This window comes from Hevea brasiliensis, chromosome 4 (assembly GCF_030052815.1).
Source record: "Hevea brasiliensis isolate MT/VB/25A 57/8 chromosome 4, ASM3005281v1, whole genome shotgun sequence".
NCBI lineage: Eukaryota > Viridiplantae > Streptophyta > Magnoliopsida > Malpighiales > Euphorbiaceae > Hevea > Hevea brasiliensis.
The window spans coordinates 25,227,941-25,250,742 of NC_079496.1; the positions used below are offsets into that span (position 1 = coordinate 25,227,941).

At 35.4% G+C, this 22,802-nt stretch overlaps 1 protein-coding gene across 1 annotated transcript; it reads left to right on the forward strand.

Moving 5' to 3' along the window:
• The first annotated feature begins 1,257 nt into the window (after positions 1-1,257).
• On the forward strand, positions 1,258-15,577 carry LOC110635292 (uncharacterized). Its single transcript, XM_021784575.2, has 20 exons — positions 1,258-2,699; positions 3,439-3,642; positions 5,996-6,100; positions 6,213-6,278; positions 6,377-6,541; positions 6,764-6,838; positions 6,939-7,093; positions 7,508-7,643; positions 7,728-7,797; positions 7,897-8,024; positions 8,134-8,190; positions 8,406-8,591; positions 8,687-8,779; positions 10,934-11,019; positions 11,112-11,178; positions 11,276-11,342; positions 11,467-11,603; positions 12,680-12,771; positions 12,896-12,962; positions 14,991-15,577. The coding sequence occupies exons 1-20, from the start codon at positions 1,470-1,472 to the stop codon at positions 15,150-15,152; spliced, it is 3,348 nt and encodes a 1,115-aa protein (XP_021640267.2). The 5' UTR covers positions 1,258-1,469; the 3' UTR covers positions 15,153-15,577.
• The last annotated feature ends 7,225 nt before the right edge of the window (positions 15,578-22,802 follow it).

Consider the following 22,802-nt stretch of genomic DNA (forward strand, 5'->3'; position numbering starts at 1 on the left):
TGGCATTGATGTCAGTGTCGCGCCAGCCATGTCAGTGCAACACCAATGCTACGTCAGCTATATTAGTCATGTTAGTACATATCTAACGCAATTAGTCATTTTGCCTTTTAAGTGCTAACAATGTTATATCATAGGCTTTTTAGAGCAAAAGTGAATACTTAAGTGTATTTTTCTTTTTTATTTAATATGTAATTATGTTAAATATGTTTTAATTGAACCTGAACATGAAAAATGACTAAGTGATAAAGCACTAGATAAATATAGTTAAGTTATAACATAATATGCATGATAGAAACACCAAGTCTTATAATTTAGAAATTATGCATGTTAGGATCCCCATACACACCAACTTCATTGAAATACTCCATTGATCCTTCCTATGTGTTTTTATGCGCTTCAATATGTCTTATAACATATAAATTAACGTTGTACGTAATTAACTTAGCTTTTTTTTTTTTTTTTTTTTTTTTTTTTTTTAAATTGAGCTTAAGTCACATGTTAGGGCAAGGCAATTATGATAAAATCTCCTAATCTAGAAACATAGCATCATTAGGAAGTATATGTGTGCGCTTTAAAATGCTTGAATGAACAACTTGTCCATGTGACTTTAATTGTACATACGCACAGGGAATTAAATGAACAAGATACTAAGTAGTGACTATTTTTTCTGCCGTATTGGCTAATATCTGAACATTATTATAATAATAAAAAAAGAAACTAAGCTACAAACATAAGAATAGCATAATAATTTAATTATCCAAAATTAAAAATTTGAAAAAAAAAACAAATGATTGAATTTATTCTGCCGATATGACTTTTAAATAATATAGAATACAGTTGTATATTTGATTTTTTAAAATTTGTATTATTACACAATCAATAGACACATAGACTAACTCTACGTGAAAGAATAATAAAATTTTCTTTATTGGAAATTTAGTTTAAGTTTCCTTAAATAATTACATACTACCACATAAGAATCACTAATTATAGATTTTCTTTTGTTTCCATCCTTCATTATCATAGATTCTTTATACTAAAAATAAGAGAACCAAAAAAATAATTTCAGCTAATTTCCCATATTATGTGCTTGTTAATGAAATTCAAAATTCATAAAAAAAACACCCAAAATGGCACAATTTTTTTTTAACTTAAATACAAAAATTAAATTGAAAAGAAAAATCACCAACTGTAGTGAACAGACATGAATCATTAAACAAAAATTCCAGCTAATCTCCCATTCAATCCTTCAATCCCTTTCTCTCTTGGCCCCTAATCAAATCCTCACACTCACTTTCTTATAATCAATCCTCTTCCCTCTTTCCTTTCTCCTTCGCTCTTTCTCCGTCCCTCTTTCTCTCTCGCACGCTCAAACCCAAAACAAATCAAAAGAAAGACTTTATATTCATTCACACTAAAAAAACCAGAAACACAGAGCCACAGCCACCAAACCCTAATTCTCTCTAACTATGGACGATTCAACTCAGCAACTCCAACAAGCTCAACTCGCCGCCATACTCGGCCAGGACCCTGCCCCTTTTGAAAACCTAATCTCCTCTCTCATGTCTTCCTCCAACGAGCAGCGATCGCAGGCTGAGCTCGCTTTCAACCTCTGCAAGCAGACCGATCCCAATTCTCTCTCCCTCAAACTGGCTCACCTCCTTCAGCAGTCTTCTCACACAGAGGGTCGAGCAATGTCTGCTGTTCTTCTCCGCAAGCTCCTTACCCGTGACGATGCATATCTCTGGCCTCGTCTGTCCCCCTCCACTCAGTCTTCTATCAAATCTATTCTATTGGCTTGTATCCAGCACGAGCAGACCAAATCTATTGTTAAGAAGTTGTGTGACACTGTTTCTGAACTTGCCTCTGGTATTTTGCTTGAGAACGGCTGGCCTGAGCTTTTGCCATTTATGTTTCAATGCGTTTCTTCTGATTCGCCAAAGCTTCAAGAATCTGCGTTCTTGATTTTTGCTCAGTTGTCACAGTATATTGGTGAGACCTTAATTCCGTTCATTAAGGAGTTACACACGGTGTTTTTACAGTGTTTGGGATCTTCTCCGAATTTTGATGTGAAGATTGCGGCTTTGAATGCGGTTATCAATTTTATTCAGTGTTTGAATAGTTCGTCGGATCGGGATAGGTTTCAGGATCTGTTGCCTGCGATGATAAGGACGTTGACTGAAGCATTGAATAATGGAAATGAGGCAACGGCGCAGGAGGCGTTGGAGCTTCTTATCGAGTTGGCAGGAACAGAGCCAAGGTTTCTGCGACGGCAATTGGTGGATGTTGTGGGTTCTATGTTGCAGATTGCTGAGGCTGAGAGTTTAGAAGAAGGGACTCGGCACTTGGCTATTGAGTTTGTTATTACTTTAGCTGAGGCTAGGGAGAGGGCGCCAGGGATGATGAGGAAGTTGCCACAGTTTATTAGCAGGTTGTTCGCCATTTTGATGAGGATGTTGTTGGATGTTGAGGATGATCCTGCATGGCATGGTGCAGAGACTGAGGATGAAGATGCTGGAGAGACCAGCAATTATAGTGTTGGACAGGAGTGCTTGGATAGGTTGGCCATTTCATTGGGTGGGAATACTATTGTTCCAGTCGCTTCTGAGCAGTTGCCTGCGTATTTGGCTGCTCCAGAATGGCAGAAGCACCATGCTGCCCTCATTGCTCTTGCTCAAATTGCTGAGGGTTGCTCCAAGGTATAGAAATTGGTATTCATTTGTGTTTGTGGTTCTTTATTGCTCGATTTAAATTATATAAGTAAATTCAAGGAAGTTTATTTTCTAATTATATTCTTAATGTTAAACGTATTTGGCTTTGGCTGGATATTGTTTTGAGGTTGGGAGTAAAATGCTTAGTTATAGATAGCTGTGATTCATAACATTTCAGCCTTTTCTATTGCCATATTAGTTGCATACTTGCATGATCATAATATGTAATTTCTTTCGCTTTGCTTTTTTTAAAAAGAAGGCATGCTAGTTATGTATTTACTTTCATGTTTGGGGAAGTTATTTTCTTACTGTCATTTTTAATAGACTGTAGCAATGCACAATGAAGAGTAAAAAATGGCTAATGTGATGGAATGATAAATGATAATTTTCTTCCATCTTTTGATGTACCAAACATGCAATAACTATTTTATGCATATGTTTTTGTTCCCAATTAGAGACAATGCTTCTTGCATGGTAATATGAATCAACTTATCTACCTTTTTCTGTTTGGGATTGGGAGCAAATTGGATATTGATATGAGCAACTGTTAGAAGGTATACCATTTAGTTTTATTTGGTCAATCTTTAGAATCTCAAGGTTTCTACTTTCTAGGTACAACATTAGTAGAATTTTTGGTTAAATACTTATATATAGTTAAATTTATTGTTTATCTATTATTATACTCCATGTTACACTCATGATTTTTTACTTTGTATTATGGCTGTAGGTAATGATAAAAAATCTGGAACAAGTAGTGTCAATGGTTCTAAACTCATTCTATGATCCCCATCCACGTGTGAGATGGGCAGCTATTAATGCAATTGGACAGTTGTCTACTGATTTGGGTCCAGATTTGCAAAATCAATATCATCAGAGAGTGTTGCCAGCACTTGCTAGTGCAATGGATGATTTCCCCAATCCTCGGGTGCAGGTTGGTTACTTCTATTGCGTTGAGTTTATATATATCAATTCTGTATTTAGCATAGAAGTTTTGAATGGGAAAGAATTTGTTTTATATGATGCAAGTATACTTATGATTCAGTCCTCTTTTTACAAATTTCAACACTGGTGGTTGCATATCCTTGGTACTCATTTGATGTTACATACGCATTAACTAGTTAATATAAGTGAATACTTTTTTAGCATTATGTTTTCTAGGCTATATGTGTCAATACTCTCTCTCTGTCTCTTTTCTCTCATTGTTTCATATTCCATTACAATATCTACCTGTAGAGATTTCAATTGCCAGTATTTTCTTGTTGTTTTAAGGTTTTTTAGGTGTCTGATGTATTCGTCTGTTCAGATGCTCTGCTTTTGAGTCTAATTCTTGTTGGATGCAATCTTAACTAGTTAGCAGTATAGATAGCTTGGTAATTGACTTGGTGTACACTCCCAAATGATTAGATATGTGATATATTTTTCTAGCCATAACTTTTTTTTTTTTAAGATAGAGGCTCCTATGTTTAAAATTTTTCCTTGCATTAGGAATAAAGAGAGATTAAATCATGGTATAAAGTGACTGATTGAGGTAGAACTTGGAATCATATATATATAACACAGTGATGCAAATATGTAGATATGCTGATCCAACAATTCTCAAAAACATAGGATATAATGATTCATCAGCATCAATAATAAATAAAGGCTTACATATGTGGTCTTAATTGTTTAGCTGTATGTGTGTGCGTGCGTGCGTGCGTGTGTGTGTGTGTGTGTGTGTGTGCGTGCTATTATTTTAGATAAAGATTGTGTGGACATGCCTACAAGTTGCAAGATTCTGATTTGTAACCATATTATTTTTTTGTTTTTTACTGGGAATTACCAAAGGACTTAAAAAATTAAGAGAATTCCTGAATATAAACATTCCTGTGATGGTGTGTGGATTTTTTTCCGCCTTTCAGTGGCATATTTGATACTTGGATGCAGAGTTCCATCTGAAATTGTCATGAGTTGAAGGATTTTGATTAAAAGAAAAATAGTGTTGGGATATGTGTTTCATAATAGCTATTGTTGAATTGGTGTCCGCATGATTTCACCTCCTTTTTTCTCAAAAAAATTTTAGATTGTTTAATTTCTAATTCTTTTATATTTAAAGTCCTAGCAATTTGGTCATATAAGCATTTCTAATTTATGCATAGATTGAAAACGTGACTTGAAATATTTGAAATATTTACTAAATAATATTAGCATTGAAATATTTATGGAAGCCTATTCACACATTTTTACAATGAAGATGTATCAAATGTGTGTTTAGCTGCATCTAAGAAGTATCTGTTAGCCGTGATTGTCTGAAATTTTGTTCTTCAAGAAATTTACCATATGCAAGTATTGGGTACATATTTTTAGTGTCCATAGGGCTTCAGCATTATATACACATATGGAATAGATACATTACCCTTTAGGAGATGCCATGTGACTTTTCAAGTTGGCAATTGAGTGAAACTGCATCATATTGAATTTCCTAGCTAGATGCTTCTGCGAGTTTTTATCTTTTTATTGTTGGATTCAAAGACACTGCTTGTTTTTACTTCTTAGGGATCTGGCTCTCACCTGTGCTGCCTTTGAGGTGAACTCTTATATTGCACAAATTCATGTGCTATGCTGAGTGAGGTGGTCACTGTGCCTGATTGGGGTGTCTATTGCATTCTATCATGTACATTGGTTGACTGCATTAGTTTCATGCATGACAGGTCTTGCTTTCATGTTTAAAAGAATAGGTTAGCCTAAAAAATGTGAGTTAGGAAGAGCATTTTCCTTTGAAATCTGTGTATTATATATGTTGAGAATATCCATTGAAATAATATGGAGATCACAATGGGTTGCTAAAAAAATTTCTCATTTTAGGTTACGTTTGCGATGACGGGATTGAAGAAAGATAAAAAATATATATATGTATATATACTTAAAGAAGGATCAAATGTTGCCCCTTTTCTGCGTTCCCTTCTCCATTTTTTCTGTCATTGTATTTCTTAATCATTGCTTGTTTAGTAGGAAGTTTATTACATGTGTGAATGCTCTAAAGATCATGATTCATTTTGCTTATTCTGTTAACAGTTCTGCATTCTCTTTTTCACCATTATCATAACCATATGATTAGTGCTCTCTCTTTCTCTCTCTCTCTCTCTCTCTCTCTCTCTCTCTCTCTCTCTCTCTCTCTCTCTCTTTGTGCGCGTGCGCATGTGTTTGTGTGTCTAGTCCATATAACTTTATGATAGCTAGCCTGTGGTGAAGATATATGCTTAGTGCTGCAGCAATGGATTATTCATTGTATTCTTTTGTGACAGGCACATGCTGCTTCAGCGGTGCTCAACTTTAGTGAGAACTGTACCCCAGAGATTTTAGCTCCTTACTTAGATGGAATAGTGAGCAAATTGCTTGTACTATTACAGGTATATCAAGAAAAGTGTTAATAACATATTTTTATGCATCTAATGAATTTGCCTTGATGGAAGCAGAAATTCTTCTGTCTTAATATGTGATTATATGTACTATGTACTGCAGAATGGAAAACAAATGGTGCAAGAGGGAGCCTTGACTGCCTTGGCCTCAGTTGCTGACTCATCCCAGGTAATTTAGAAAGTCTAACCAAAAACAATAGCAGTATCACAGTTCTTATGGTTATTTATTTTGTGGAAGACTTGATCTAACAGTATCTGGTATTGCAGGAGCACTTCCAAAAATACTATGATGCGGTGATGCCGTACCTGAAGGCTATATTAGTGAATGCAACAGACAAATCTAACCGTATGCTTCGTGCCAAATCCATGGAGTGCATTAGTCTGGTTGGGATGGCAGTTGGGAAGGATAAATTTAGAGAGGATGCTAAGCAGGTATGTACAATTATACACATGGGAGTCTTTCTATCAGCCACCTTCAGTGGAGTGATTTTCTTGAAGTGAGAAGGTCTTGATGATTTTTTTTTCCTTGATTCTTTCTTTTGCCATTAGATTCTTCCTACCGTACATTGATATTTTTCACCATGTTGGGACAAGGAATTGTTTGGTTTCCCATTAATTTTTGCTTGACTTATGTATATTTTCTGATTTTGCAAGGTTATGGAAGTCCTTATGTCTTTGCAAGGATCTCAAATGGAGACAGATGATCCAACGACAAGTTACATGTTACAAGTATGTTTTCATTTCTGAAAATATGTATGCAGGGAATTTAAAAAATCTTCTGCTTGTTGCCTTTTTCCCTCCCTATAATATTTGCTTTATAATTTTATAGGCATGGGCTAGACTTTGCAAGTGTTTGGGACAAGATTTTCTTCCGTATATGACGGTTGTCATGCCGCCTTTGCTTCAGTCTGCTCAACTCAAGCCAGATGTAACCATTACATCTGCTGATTCAGATAATGATATTGATGATTCAGATGATGAAAGGTACTCACATTTTCTGGAAGTTGATTAACCTCTGATGGGAAATGCATGCACATTAATGTGTTTTTAATGTACCTAGGAATGTGACTTTTCTGGTTTTCTTGTCCACTTAAAATTGCATGAATCAGTTTTTCAACCAAACACAAAAGTATGGATTTGCTGATTGTACAGAAGTTATTTAATTTGTACATCTCTCTTTTTTTGTTTGTTTTCCTGATTTAAATAGCCAAAAGGACTTCTTCATTTGCTCAAATTTGAAAGTTTTTGTAGCATGAATTTCTTCTCTCAGGTTTTTAACCCCTCTCTCAGACTTACACACTCGCAGAGACGTGTGAATGTGCATTTACACGCAGTTTCATGGTTGTCTTGCATGAAATTTATTTAAACATTTCACTAAGAGTTATTGCCATGTTACAGTATGGAGACTATCACCCTTGGGGACAAAAGAATAGGGATCAAGACTAGTGTCCTGGAAGAAAAAGCAACTGCATGTAACATGTTATGTTGCTATGCGGATGAGCTTAAGGAAGGCTTCTTTCCATGGATTGATCAGGTTTGTTTCAATGAATTATTTTGTCTTTTTTACTAAACATTTCCAGCAATATGACAAAAATATAATGGTGCATTTGCCTTTCAGGTTGCTCCAACTCTGGTTCCTCTTCTGAAATTTTATTTCCATGAAGAAGTTAGGAAAGCAGCTGTTTCAGGTATCACATTAATTTGCATCTAATTTGTCATTTCTCTTCCCTTCATGCCTTCCATTTGGCTTTACAAATCCTCACTTGAACTTCTGGATCTGTTTCTAGCCATGCCAGAGCTGCTGCGTTCTGCCAAATTAGCTGTAGAGAAGGGAGTGTCTCAAGGTCGCAATGAGTCCTATGTAAAGCAGTTGTCTGACTACATTATTCCAGCTTTGGTGGAAGCATTACACAAGGTTGTTATAATATTAATTTCAATATGTCCAGCGTTAGCATCATGCATATTTTACTTCTATTGTGATGCTTACTGGATGATGAAGTTTTTGATTTGCAATTTGCTTGCAGGAACCTGATACCGAAATTTGTGCTAGTATGTTGGATGCAGTAAATGAATGCTTACAGGTTTGCCATATTTTATGTTGACGTTATATTATGTCACTTGGGGTGTTTCATGTAATTACTACATTTGTAATTGGAAATATGCCACATTAGATACTGCACCTGAACATTATTGGTTTAAATTTAATTATGGAGAAATCTTCCATAATAATCTTTAAACTATGATAAAATTAAGAAATATTTAGGAATATTGTGAGTTTTTGAATTTCCTTTTTCAGATATCTGGACCACTTGTTGATGAAGGTCAAGTGAGATCCATCGTAGATGAGATAAAACAGGTGATCACAGCTAGTTCTAGTAGGAAAAGAGAGAGAGCAGAGAGAGCCAAAGCTGAAGACTTTGATGCTGAGGAGGGAGAGTTGATAAAAGAGGAAAATGAGCAGGAGGAGGAAGTTTTTGACCAAGTTAGTATGCATAGCTGAGAAATTTGAAGTTATTTGTCTATTTATAGCCTCTAGGATTTTATTTTTCTTATCTTAATGCCCATTTTTGTTTCCAGGTGGGTGAAATCTTGGGGACATTGATAAAAACATTTAAAGCTGCTTTCTTGCCTTTTTTTGATGAGCTATCAACCTATCTAACTCCAATGTGGGTAAGTTCTACTACAAAATTAAATGGTTGTGCAAATTCCTTTTCTTACTTTTCTTTGATTTCTTGTTTTAGCTTTTATTTCTTTGTTTACTTCTCTATTGTAAAGGTTGACAGCTAATAACCTTCTGGTACTGTTGCTTGAGGTTAATTATAATGTTTGCCGGCTATAAGCTTTTAGTCAGTTGACATTTTCAACAATACAATTAAGGAAATGATCTAGGTTATGCTTTTTTTTTTTTCTTTTGTTATTATTATTATTAATTTTTTTTCTCTTTAAGGTGAAGGGGACAGGGAAGGGAGGGTTGGGGAGGGGAGTTTTCTCAGGGAAAGGGCCAGGGTATTGAATCCATAATTTTCACTTGGTATTACCTCCAGCCTCTAGGCATACAAGCCACACCTAATTGGCATGCTTCATGTGAATTTTGGTATTACTATCTCTTGCATGCATGAATTCAGTTAGTGGAGCTGCCTTATTTTGGTATGCTGTGCTGGCTTTAATTCATTCAACAATCTTGGAGCAGAACAGAATCTAATTGTGACATGAAAGTTTATCCTATTTCTATCAGCGGAGTTACCCAGGTCACGTTCAGTATGGAAGTCATTTGGTCATTTTATTTGATCGCCTTCAAATTCTGTCTCTTGCTCACTAATGAGCCTTTTTAGCATACAAGATTATTTGTTGTTGGAGTTTTCCAAAGGAAAAAAAAAAAAAAAAAATCATCCTAAGGCCTGAACTTTTATGTTTTGTCTATTGAGCACCTAAACTTTTATTGTTCCACATTTGGTCCTTAACATTAAAAAATTCTGATTCAGGGTTTTATGGACAAAACATACTCAATTGGTAAAACACAATGTTCAGGGTCTGAATAGACAAAATATACAAACTTAAGGCCCTCATGATGGTTCCTATTATTGATGTGAACTTGAAGAACGATGTCTTGAAACCCACAAACAGGTTTGGTTTATAATCCCAAGAAAGCCAAAATCAAGTTCAAACATCAAAGAATACTTTGACCTATCAATTTTATAGAATTGAAAACTAAGATAATTCAAAGGTAGAATTAAAGATTCTTGCCACAAAGTTTATAATCAAACAAGAACCAAGGATATCAAGATTGTTAAACCCTACAAAATTAATCACTCTTGAAGAATTAGTTTAGTTTAAAAAAAAAAACTTAGGAAAAATCACTCTCTTGTATTAATTTAATCAAAAGTAATGTTCCCCTGAAAAAGTAGTAAGTTAGCCTTATATATGCGATTGAAACTGTAAATTCCTAAACTAAAAAAAAAAAAAAAATAAAACCCTAAAAACTAATAAACAAGCTGGAGTGGGTTGCACTCCTAGCTAAGGCTCAAAAACACATAAATAAAGCCCAAAACACATCTGACAAAAAATAATTAAATAAAACTATTCAGACCTGTCCTAGATAAAAAAAAAAACACGCTAAATTTGCGTAGAAATCCATCAATTCTGTCCAATCCTGTCCAAATATTTCTTGATCATCTCCCACGCAAACTTGGATCAAATTAAGCCACTTTTCATCTTCTTGTAACGCCAATTTATTGATTGTATCTCCATATTTAGCTTCTTGTGCAATTGCTTCCTCAATCAATTCTTGTATCTTCTTAACTCTAGTCCTTGTGATTGGAGCTTCTTGTGCAATTGCATCTTGAATCATCTCACGAACATTCCTAGGATCTTGTTGTTCTTGTTGTTTTCCATCAACTATCCTAGTCAGACTACTTTTTCTGTGCTAAATTAGTCTCGTGAAATTCAGAAAATGTGGAATTGACATGCTTAAAATGATGCCTGCTAAATCTTTGATGTGAAGTTTAATATAAGTTTGAGGGCTTCATGTGGAGTAAAAGTCCAGGGGCTTAATGAACATAATATGCTAACTTCAGGGGTCTATTGATAGTTTATAACTTTTCCAAACTAGAAAACTTGGAATGAATTTTCCTCTTTTATTTGATATTCTACTTTGGAAGATTTTAATCTGTTGGAACTCGAAACCATAGGAGATAATTATTACATTCTAATTCATTTGTCTAAGCTATACTCAAATATTTTGTTATAATTTATTTATTTGTTTATTTATTTATTTATTTAAACTCTTGTTCTCGAGCTATAATCCCTGATATGTTTCATTTTTAGGGCAAAGATAAGACTGCTGAGGAGAGAAGGATTGCAATTTGCATTTTTGATGATGTTGCAGAGCAATGTCGTGAGGCAGCACTTAAGTAAGCCCTTTTATAATGCATGTTATGGAAGTATTATTATTGTAGTAGATAACACTTGATTGATGCAAATTGTTCCAATGTGATTGGCACAGATACTATGATACATTTCTTCCTTTCCTGTTAGAGGCATGCAATGATGAAAATCCTGATGTTCGACAGGTCTGTACTCACTAAGCCCTGGCAATTATATATGCCTCAGTTTGCTGATATTCTCATCAGTTTTTTTTTTTTAAATTTTTTTTTAATTATTTCTCAGGCAGCTGTATATGGACTTGGAGTTTGTGCAGAGTTTGGTGGCTCTGTATTTAAACCTCTTGTTGGAGGTAAATTGCTGAGCTTTTGATTTTCCTTGCTCCCTTTTGGTGTGAAAGAGCCCTTTTATTTATTTATTTATTTATTTATTTATTTATTTTGTGTGGACTAAGATTTGTTACTGGCTTTGGTCAGAGGCTCTTTCAAGACTAAATGTTGTGATACGGCATCCTAATGCTAAGCAACCTGAAAATGTGATGGCATATGATAATGCTGTTTCTGCTTTGGGGAAAATTTGCCAGTTTCATCGCGAAAGTATTGATTCAGCTCAGGTACGTCAGCAGTTATTGTTGTATCTGTTCATCATCTAGTAAATTATATTACATTGTTAGAGGATATCTGAAGATGTTTAGAAGATATACATCTAAAAGTGGGAATGGTGTCACAATAGCTGCTGGCCACTGTTATGCATGCATTGTCATTGGTGCAACTAGCGGCAATGATGCTGCTGCTGCATCTCCATGAGAACCTCCAGCTTTTCCTTTGAGATATTATTTCTGCTAACAAATTTGCATTTCGAATCTGAATGTTTACTAGTTTCCAAATCCTTCAGTTAATTGCTAATTGTCCGTGTGATTTCAAGAAACTGGATGGCTAATACAACATGAGTTAATAGTGCCTTCACAACAGTCCTTGGAACTGTTGCTTGTCAATCATTTGCTTTTGTGCAACTCCAGTCATAAAGTCAAACAGATGTGAGAATCTCTCCTGTTAAATGAGAGATGGGACGAGCTTGTTATTGTAACAATTTTATTGTATACACTTATACATGACTTCATCCATGTTTCCATGCATCAAACTTATTAGATGTTATCTCTAAACATCTTGTCAGGATTTTTCTGTTCTTGCCCCCTACCCCCCCCCCCCCCCCCCCCCCCCAAAAAAAAAAAAAAAAAAAAAGAGTTATGGATATCAGATGTTTATTGACCTCCCATTTCTAATTGTAATTTGCTTTTTTCTTGTGACTTTATCAAAGAATTTATATGTGAAGCTTGGAAGGGGAATTTATATAATCGGTCATATTCATTTTCCTTGATGTCTACCCAGAGGTTAAAAAAAAAAAAAAAAAGAGGAAAAATGGAAAATTTATTCCCTTGTTATTTGATACATATTGAAAACAAAAAAAAATTGGAAATTTCATTGAATTGAGGTAGATGAAATGTTGAACATTTGAAAGGAATTCATTGGTGAATGAAGTATTTCATTACCAAGAGTTGGCTGGACTTACGATATATTTTGAAGTAGTTTATGGAAATTTGTTTTGGGTTTCCTACTCTGGAATTTGCTTGCAAGTTTCCTGTTATTTTCAACAGCGTTCTTGTGGTATGTAATTGCTTATTTTTGGCAGGTCGTCCCAGCATGGTTAAACTGTTTGCCAATAACAGGTGATTTGATTGAAGCAAAAGTTGTTCATGAACAGCTTTGTTTGATGGTGGAGAGGTAAGGAACAAGGACTTAAGTTCTCTGTGCTGTTTCCTCTGATTTCTTCTTCTAGTTTGTTTATTATTTTTTATGTGTTTATCATTCTTCAGTAATGAACCCACACCTTGGCTTCAATCTGCAGGTCAGACAATGAACTTTTGGGTCCCAACAATCAGTATTTACCTAAGATTGTTTCAGTATTTGCTGAGGTTAGTTAATTAGTCACAAGTATAATTAGAATCCATTGGATTTCTAAATTTCAAATATATATTTTTTTAATAATCCCTGAGCTTCTTGCAAGTGTGGTCTATGCTTCTATCAAAGTGATCAGAGCTCATTTTCCCCAATAGCTGATCTAATGTGCAACAGAATTTGGACATTCTAGCCTTATGGTTGTGTCCTATATCCACATCATCTAATCTGGTGATCAAAAGTGATTTTGGCACAAAAATGTCCTGCTCGACTTTCGAATTTTATTGTATGTGGTGACTGGCAGTCAATTCTCTTTTTCAGTAGTCTGTACCCTAAAACCTGGATCAAACTGGCTGGTCTAACCAGGTCAGCTGTGAGTTGGTCTGTAGCAACTGCTACAGGTACTCTAATCCTTACAAATTGTCCAATCTGAGCGGAGACGAATTGACCTTACCACCTTGACCATGAGCTGGTCAACTCAGTCTAGGTCTGGCTAGCTAACTTAAGCAGGTTTAAATCAGGTGATGTAGCGGCTTCTTAAGCTGCAGCATCATCTTCCAAAATTGCATAGTTCATTACATTTTGAAATTGATTTCATTGGCAGTTTATTTAATATATCTGTGTAACTGTTTCCCCTTTCCTCTTCATTTCTTTCTTGAATGCTTGACCAATTGATTGCAGGTTAAGGCAATATATATATTTTTTTTGGTGCCATTTTGCCTGTTGGCCTTAAATTTTTAACTAAATCACAATTAAATATGAAGTTTAAACCTTTACATAACTTAGTAATTCATCAAAGTTACAGTTGGACACTTAATCACATGACCAGTCAATGAAGCGTTAATATGCATGTCTTGTACTTGATCACTTAACCAGTCAATGAACAGTTTGTATGTATGTCGTGCACATAATCAATTGACCAGTCAATGAATGGTTGATATGCGTGTTGTGCATCTTGTGTTTCTTTGCTTTATTAACCGCAATACTAAAATTAAATTTAGAATTTAAAATTGAACTTGTGCTTTTACGAGTAATCCAATATTTCAATTGTTGTATTTGAAAAAAAAAAAATTCTTACTATTTTCCTTGTAGTTTCAATGTTAATTACAAAAATAGTTTTTGTATTAATAATATTCATTAAAGCATTAATTATGAATTGGAGAAGAGATCTCTTAGGCAGCTGTTCTATATCGCCCTTGAGATAAATTGATATTTGTGTGGAATTTCTAGAAGAGGCTTTCTGCTTGGAGGTGCCCCCATTTATAGCTATGCATAAGGAAATTATTTCTTTGGCTACATTTTTAAACAAGTTGAAGGGAGCTGAATTTCAGCTTGTAGAAACCTCTTTTGCCTAGCGACAAGAGAAATGGTTGCTTACTCCAATTTTGATGAGAGGAAAACTTGTCTCTTTTATTTGCTTTTGTGAACTTTATTGAACTTTGGGCAACTTTCAGTTTTGTGCTCCTAGTGCTAGATAATGGGTGGTACCTGCCGTCGTGCTTTTACTAATGCACAAAAGGTATGCTTTTAAAGATAAAAAATATCAATATTGAAATGGTAAATCTTTAAAAAATTATATATAAAATGTTCTTTAAAAGACTTATATTTATTAAAAACATACCATTGTTTTTTATCAGTAATAATATGCATACTCCTGTTTGTTCATCAAGGTTCTTTTGAATACTTAATTTCTAACAATATTTAATAAGTTTAATAAATTTGGTTTAAAATTTATTAATAATGACACCAACGACGACGATTTTGAATTATCAATTTATCATCATTATTCTGCTGTTGTCCCTTTTCAAGCTTGTATCAAGTTCTGATTCATGGCTAGTGGGCACTCGGTATCAATCGACTGGGAGGCCTTTTTGTGTCATTGCCACTGAAATTTCAGATTAAATTTGCTTTGTTCCTAAACTTAAATGTGGTATATTTGCAAGTGTAGACATGATTTTGAAATAATTGAATGCTGCTCTTTTATAGTTTGGCTTTTAAAGCTGCCTGCAAGTTGTTGTTGATATTTTGAGTGACCTTTATTGTAGGTTCTATGTGGTAAGGATCTGGTGACAGAACAAACTGCAAGCCGAATGGTACACCTGTTGAGGCACCTTCAGCAGACTTTACCACCAGCAACATTGGCTTCAACTTGGTCATTGTTGCATCCACAGCAACAGATGGCATTGCAATCCATTCTGTCATCATAATGCCTTGCATTTGCCAGCTCTTCTCAAAATTCAGTCTGTGTGAAAGTATATTTATTTACCCATTCTTTTCCATAAGATGATTCCCATCATTTTTTTTTGCACGATATTCTGCAGCAACCTGGCATCAGTTGGATTGGGTGTGAAAGCCAATCATTGAGATTGAGGTGAATCCTTTTTGTAGAATGTGTATATTATTTATAATTGTTTATTTATAGTTGGAATCAAGTTAATGAGGAAGAAAAAGAAAGTGTAGGCATTTGCAGTTTGTTTTGTATTATTTTTTCTTCCACTTTTTGGGTTGCTGCGTGAGGGTTGAGGGTTGTCAGTGAGGCAATTCTTGTCGCAGTTTTGGTCATACAAACTTCCGTGATTGTGATCATGTATGGATTGAAATTTTGAATGTGATTCTTTCATTATATTTGCTATTTTGACTTGCTTTATTTGGTGAAATAAATGGAGTGTAGAATTGAGCCATTCATTTGCTTGAAAGGGACTTTCAAATTGAAAGTTGAAGCTAATATGGTAATAGTTAACCTTTTTCTTTTTTCTTCTGATGGTTCATTGGTCAAATGCTTTACCATTGAGTGTGAACTTTTACGCTTTGTTTGGATGAATAACAGTATTAGTTTAATAACATTGGAAAAGAAATGTTAAGATTGGGTTTCAAATTTCATTTTATTTTTCATTCAAAATCAAGGGTATCAGGTATAAAAGTTATACTTTTTTTTTTTTTATATAGAAAAATATTTATACATAATTATTATATTCGTTATGATTATGTGTTTTTTTTTTATAAAAAAAACCTTTTAAACATTTATCGTTTAAATATTTTCCAAGTTTACCGGCATTTGATACAATGTTGCATAGCCGGTCGTCTTGTGTGTGTCATAAATGGTAGTCAGTTACTGTTTTTTCAATTTGTAACGTTTGTTTCTAAAAATTGATTACTTTCTACTGTCCAAATAGACTATTAACTCTATTAACTTCGTTTTTGAAATGATTGTCTTTAAAGTTTGTTTTATTAATAAAATAATCTTTATTTATTTAAATAATTATATATTTTAAAAAATGTAAAATAATTTTCATATATATATATTGCGCACACTTGTTAAATATATGTAAACTTTAATTTACGGGATGTTTACTTAAATTAATAATTAAGTCTATATTAGATTGATATATTTTGGTACATATACTGTATCAACATTACTTTTTAATTAATTTATATTATACTATATCATCAAGAGCTTCTTCACTTGTTAACTTCACTGGAGCTAACTTAAAACTTTTTCCTCACAATTTTCTCTCAAAATTCTGTTACACTTCTGTATGTTACAAATGCTTAATACAATCCCTATACATAGAGATTAAATAGGGGTAAAAGGAGGCCAGCAAGTTGCCAACCCACCAGCTGGCAAATTATTGGCATTATAACCAGCTTGCATGAAGCTGATTGGGCAATTCATCATAATGAAGAAATAGAAGGCAATGGAATACTTGATTTAATTCTAACTTGATTTAATTCTAATATTGCCTCCCTTAAATCAAGTTTTCATTCCAAGCATCTTCTTTAATTTTAAGGACAAATAAGCTTTGAGTGGCTTAGTGAAAATGTTTGCAATTTGATTTTCACATACATAGTATTCAATCACGATCTCTTTATCTTTCACCAAGTCTCGAAAGTAGTGATGCTTAATAATGATGTGCTTACTATGTCCTTGAAATACTGGATTCTTTGTTAGTGCGATGGTTGACTTCTTGTTACAAAAAATTGTCGTTGGATGATCTTGTTGATGTTGTAGTTTATTAAGCATCTTCTGCAACCAAACTGCTTGAGTAGCACAACTAGCCACTGCTATATATTTTGTTTTTGCTATTGAAAGAGCCATTACTTGTTTCTTTGAAGACCAAGAAAATGCTCCGAAACCAAGATGAAACACATATCTTGAAGTGCTTCTCCATTTCTCAATATCTCTAGTCCAATCACTGTTTGTATAACCAATAAGTTATACTATTAGCACTTGAATAAATTATGCCATCATCAAGTGTACCTTTAATGTATCTCAAAATTCGCTTTGCAGCTTGCCAATGGGATTGCCGTGGTGAATCCATAAATCTACTTATAATTCCAACTCCATAGACAATGTCAGATCTAGTTTCCGTTAGGTACCTCAAGCATCCAACAAGTCTTCTAAAATTTGTTGCATCGACCAAATCACCGATACCATCTTTTACAAGCTTTAATCTTTCTTCAACTGGAGTTAGAATAGGCTTGCATACTTCCATCTTTAATTTCTTCAAAACATCTTGTGCATATTTTCTTTGCGAGATAAATATGCCTCCATTTGTTTGCTTCGCCTCAATATAAAAAAAGTAAGATATCAAGCCCATATCTATCATCTCGAATTGAGCAATCATAGCCTCCCTAAATTTTGACAGTAGCCTTGAATTGTTGCTAGTGAAGATCAAGTCATCCCCATATAAATAGACAATGGCAGCATCTCCATCCTTATTGGTTTTGACATACAAAGTATGCTCATATGGGCACTTATGAAAACCATGATCAAGAAAATAAGAGTTAATACAAGTATGCCTTGCCCTTGGTGCTTATTTCAACCATATAAAGCTTTTCTCAATAGGGCACCTGTTTAGGATATAAACAACACAAGCCACAGCCTTTGCCCATAAACTTTTAGGCAACTTCTTATAGTGTAGCATACTTCTAACCATATCCATGATAGTTATGTTTTTTCTTTCTTCCACTCCATTTTGTTGTGGAGCATACATAGTGATTAACTCATGCTTAATTCCATGCTTTCTCAAGTAGTCATCACAAACAATGTATTCAGTGTCTCTATCAGTTCTCAAAGTTTTAATAGAGTGCCCACTTTGCTTTTCAACATATGCCACAAAATTCTTGAGTACTTCACATGCATCAGAATTTTGCTTCAAGAAATAAATCCATGCCTTTCTACTAAAATCATCAATGAAAGTAATAAAATATTTGTTAACTCCATTAGATGGAACCTCCACATAACATAAGTCTGAATGCGAGAGCTCAGTGGTCCTTTGGCTCTCCAAGCCTGCCTTGTAGGAAATGGATCTCTATGCTTTTTCCCCACAACACAAGTCTGACAAATCTGGTTTGGAACTTGAATAGTTAGCAAGCTTGAAACCAACTCCTTATTTGTAAGGAATTTGATACATCCAAAATTCAAGTGTCCAAGGTGCATATGCCATAGCCAATTATCATCAACAATTATGGAATTATAGTAAAAAGAATGACCATAATTGATGTGTTTTAGAAATAGATGGTTGGCTGACATCTTTGTCTTTACTATCACACCTTTCTTTATATCACTTACAGTGCACTCGTACTCGTTGAAACATAAGTCATAGCTCTTTTCTGCTTGTTGTCCCACACTCAATAGATTTTGAAAGATACTAGGAGCATAGAACCTCAGAAATAGAATTTGAGGACCCATCCTTGAATTTGATAGCAATCCTCCCTTTCCCCAAGATTGGAATTTTGTATTTATCACCAAACTTCACCGAAGAGAGAAAGGATTCGTCTAGTTCAGAAAAAACTTCTTCATTGCCACTTAAGTGATTACTACAACTGTAGACACCATATTTTGGCCGATCAATAAATTCTTCATTTAGCAAAAGCAACAATTGAAGCTTAATTAACATGTAATTGGTTGATTCTATAAGTTGTGACGAAGTTTTAATGTTAATCAATTTCATGTACTTACGAATTTCAATTTTTTAATTGAGGTCCGATCTTAATAATATAGTTTTCAATTGTCCAAGTTTTAATTGAAGCCCGATCTTAGGATTGCCCGAACTCAATAATACTGGTTTTAAATTGTTTTGTTTTAATTGATATCCGATCTTAAGATTACCCTATCTCAATCAAGCTCAATCCTATATACTTGTTCAAGTTTCAGTTATCAAAGTTTGAGTGCTGATTATCTGATCTCCGAGCTTAACCTCATTCTTGTTTGAGTTTCAGTTGGCTATAATTGAAGTTTTATTTCCTGGTTTAAGTTCAATTTCTGTACGCAAATTACCCAATCTCAATAATATTTTGCTTTAATTTTGTTGCAAGCTTTAATTTAAAGTTAAAGCCTGGTCTTAAGATTATTGGATCTCAATAAAGTTCAATTTCATATTTCATTTGTTTCAATTGAAGTTCGGTTTTGTTTTGAGTTTCGGTCTCTTTAAGTTGTTAATCCGATCTTAATAAAGCTCTATCATGTTCAAACAAGTTTAAATTGACTCACCTTATGACTATCCGATCTCAGTTAAAATGTAAAGGTTGGAAAGCGTAAAGTTTTAAAAGATCTATCTTAAATAAGAGACGTTTTATTCAACCTTTCAAAAATTTACAAAAGTTAATCAGCGGGCGGGTCTTCCCCAGCCCGAGCTTCAGATACATTTACACTATCCTCCTCCCACTCGCTCTCACCCTCGCCCTCAACACCCAGGGTGAGTTTTCAAGCCAAGAAAAGTCTTCTTGAAGGTAGCACTTGAGTAGCTCAGCTAGAAGATTGTCGTGAGCCTGCACATAGGCACCAGCTTCTCTTTCGAGGGCTTCATTCTCCTTCGCTTTTATCTCTTTGGAGAACTTAGCCAAGTCAATAGCTCGGCTTGCCTGGGCATCCTCCAGCTCCTTTCGTAGTTGAGCCATGAGCCCCTCTGAAGACTGCACCTGTTGCTTGAGCTCTTACACCTGAGTATTAGCAGAAGAGAGTTAGGTATTGTAAGTTAAGGCCTTGTGGACCGCCCTCGACATCTCCCTCCTTAGGAAATTAACCTTCTCCTTAGCCATGTGCAGGGTGGCAACCGCCTCCAAGCTCAGGCTCATGGATTGGTGGAGGGTCTCTTCAATGCCTTCAGGGGCCATCCGGGTTTGATCTTCTGAGAGGCATATAGTAGCACTAGTGACTCGAGCAAAATCAATGTACCCCCTCACTGTGCGACTTCTCTCTAGAGAACTCAGTAAAATTTGAGCGCCTCAGGAGAGTGGTCATCCAAATGAGGCCGCTTGCCTAGAAGAGCCACCCTCAAAAGTTGTAGAGACCGGCGATTGAAGCGTGGCCGTACTTAGAGTAGGAGCCGATCTCACGTCAGTTGTTTCATTTTGATCTCAGGCTGGGGAGCTCGTTCCTTCCACTCGAGCTCATTTTTGGGCTTCCAACTCAGCCCTGGCAATAGCAGCAGTGGCTTCATTTTTCTCGAGGACTTTCTTGGGAAGCTCTCTTTTCCTTTTTCGAGCTGCCTTGTCAGCATCGCCTCTCGCTATATCTGCACACAAAAAGAAAGTTAGTGAGATCGTATTGATCATAGGACTTGGGACAAGGGGGTTTTACCCTTTCTGGGCCTGAGATTAGAGAGTTGGAGCAAAACACTCTCCAAAGCGATCACGTTCATAAGCCACCACTTCACCTCAGCCGAGATTACATCCAAACACAGGTAACGACGAGTGTTCGCCTTGCTCTTCAGCTCAGTGACTACTGCCTTTTCATCCTCATTAAGAATGATCTTTTCTTAGGGCCTCACAGCCAAGTTATTTCAACTCCGTGGAATACCTTCGAATCCACGGGGATCTCAGCTTCACAGAATGAAGAACCGATCTTTTCAGTTCTTCAAGGAGAAGGGTAGTTTGGCAAAGAGCCCATAATTTGACTTCGCCTAGAAGAACCAATACTCGTCATTCTTCCATCAGGCTAGGTGATGTAGTTTGGCCCAAACCTTCACCATAGGCTCTAGGCCTTTGGCTTGGCACAAACCCAGAAATGCTATTAGAGTTTGCCACGAGTTTGGGTGCAGTAGAGCCACGCAGACGCTGTGGTACTTCAAAACGTTCTTGTAGAACTACTCCTAGGGAAACCACAGCCCGGCCTTTAGCTGTTCTTTATAAACCATTATCTGATCCACCTCCTTAAAAAAATGATTGACTCGGAGATCCCCGTGACATTGAATGAGCTCAAATGTGTTGACAAAGAGATTGAACTCTTAGCTTATTTGATTTAGCTCAAAAGTTTGGAGAACCGAAGGGAGTTCATCCACTGGGAGAGATTCTTTCTGATGATTGAAAGCCTGTTCTTGGCTCAGTCTGTCGGGCTGATTAGAGATCGGCCCAGTTTGCACTTCATTTTAGCCTCTGGTTCCTAGCTCCCCTTCATTGGAGGTCCAAGAAATATTCACCGATGGTGGGCTAGCCATTCTCTCGTTGTCGTTATGACTCATTTTTAGGCGAAGGAAGAAAAAATGTAAATGGAAAAGGATCAAAACTATATCTTTGATGAAAACTTCGTTGCTGGAGAACAAAAACCAGAGAAAAATCATTGGAGATTTGAGAGAAGAGAGAGTACAAAAATATCAAATGATAGTCCCTCCCCCATATATATATAGCCCCGTGCATTTAGTGCTTGCGTAGATCGAGGAGACGTCTAGGTTAACTAAAATATTTAATGCTTTTTCGATATCCAAGGCGTACCTCTGGATATGCCGTTTAGATTTTTATTTATTTCTAACTTAGGGAGGGAAATAGTAATGGGAGAGACCGGATGAAAGTGAAGAGCACAGATAAAGAGATTGGATGAAGGGTTTAGGAACATATTACATAAGAGATTGGATAACAAATATTAAGATCAGATAAAAGAGATTAGAGGATGAGTGAAGAGCACAAAGAGAGATCGGATGAAAAGTTTTCATATTAACTATAGAGATCATATTGAGAGAGATTGGATGAACGGACTTAATAAAGAGATTGGATAAAGGAAACCACCAAGGCAGAAAAATGTCAAGTAAAGAGAAAAAGGTTAAGCGAACTAAAATTCAGAGACATCACTTTGCCTTTGAATCATAGCCCTTGGTTTGTAATATCAAATTCTCACCATCAGATTTGAGTTAGTTAAAGCATTTAGAGTATGCTTCAATCTTCACCATTGATCTCATTTGTAACGATAAATCCAGACCATTAGATTTGAAGTAGTTAAAGCACTTTGGTATATTTCAATTTGTGCCCTTGATCTTATTTGTAAGGATCAATCCTAGGCCATTGGATTAAAGTGATAAAGACAAACTTGATACCTTTTAACCTCAACCCTTGATCTTATTTGTAAGGCATGATCTCTAACCGTTGGATCAAAGAAGAAAAGGACAAAGAATTCCTGAATTGATCTCCGCCCTTGATTCTAGATCTCTTTAATTCTTGACCCTCAGATTGTCCTTTTAAATCCAGACTTCTTCTTTTTCCATCTTGAATCTTGACCCTCCATTTTAGGACCCCCATTCCCTATAAATACCCCAAATTTTCACTATTGAGGGGGTCCTTTTTTTGTAAACAAGAGCTTAGAGAATATAAGAGAGAGGCTTTAGAAACGTAAGTTTTCTAAAGAATCTCCTTCATAACATCAGAAAGCTCATATTACTTGCTCTACCCAAATTACCCTAGCCCGTCGCCTCTAAAGATTGATTTGATAGTTTTGGGGATCCCTTTCTAAGCTTAAAACATCAAAACCCACTCTTCCCATCACCGCTAGAGCTTGTTGCTGGTAAAATTTTTGTGGATGTCTATGTCATATTTCTTTTAATGTGAGTATAGCTAGGTTACATCCAAACACTATGTAAGCTAGAATT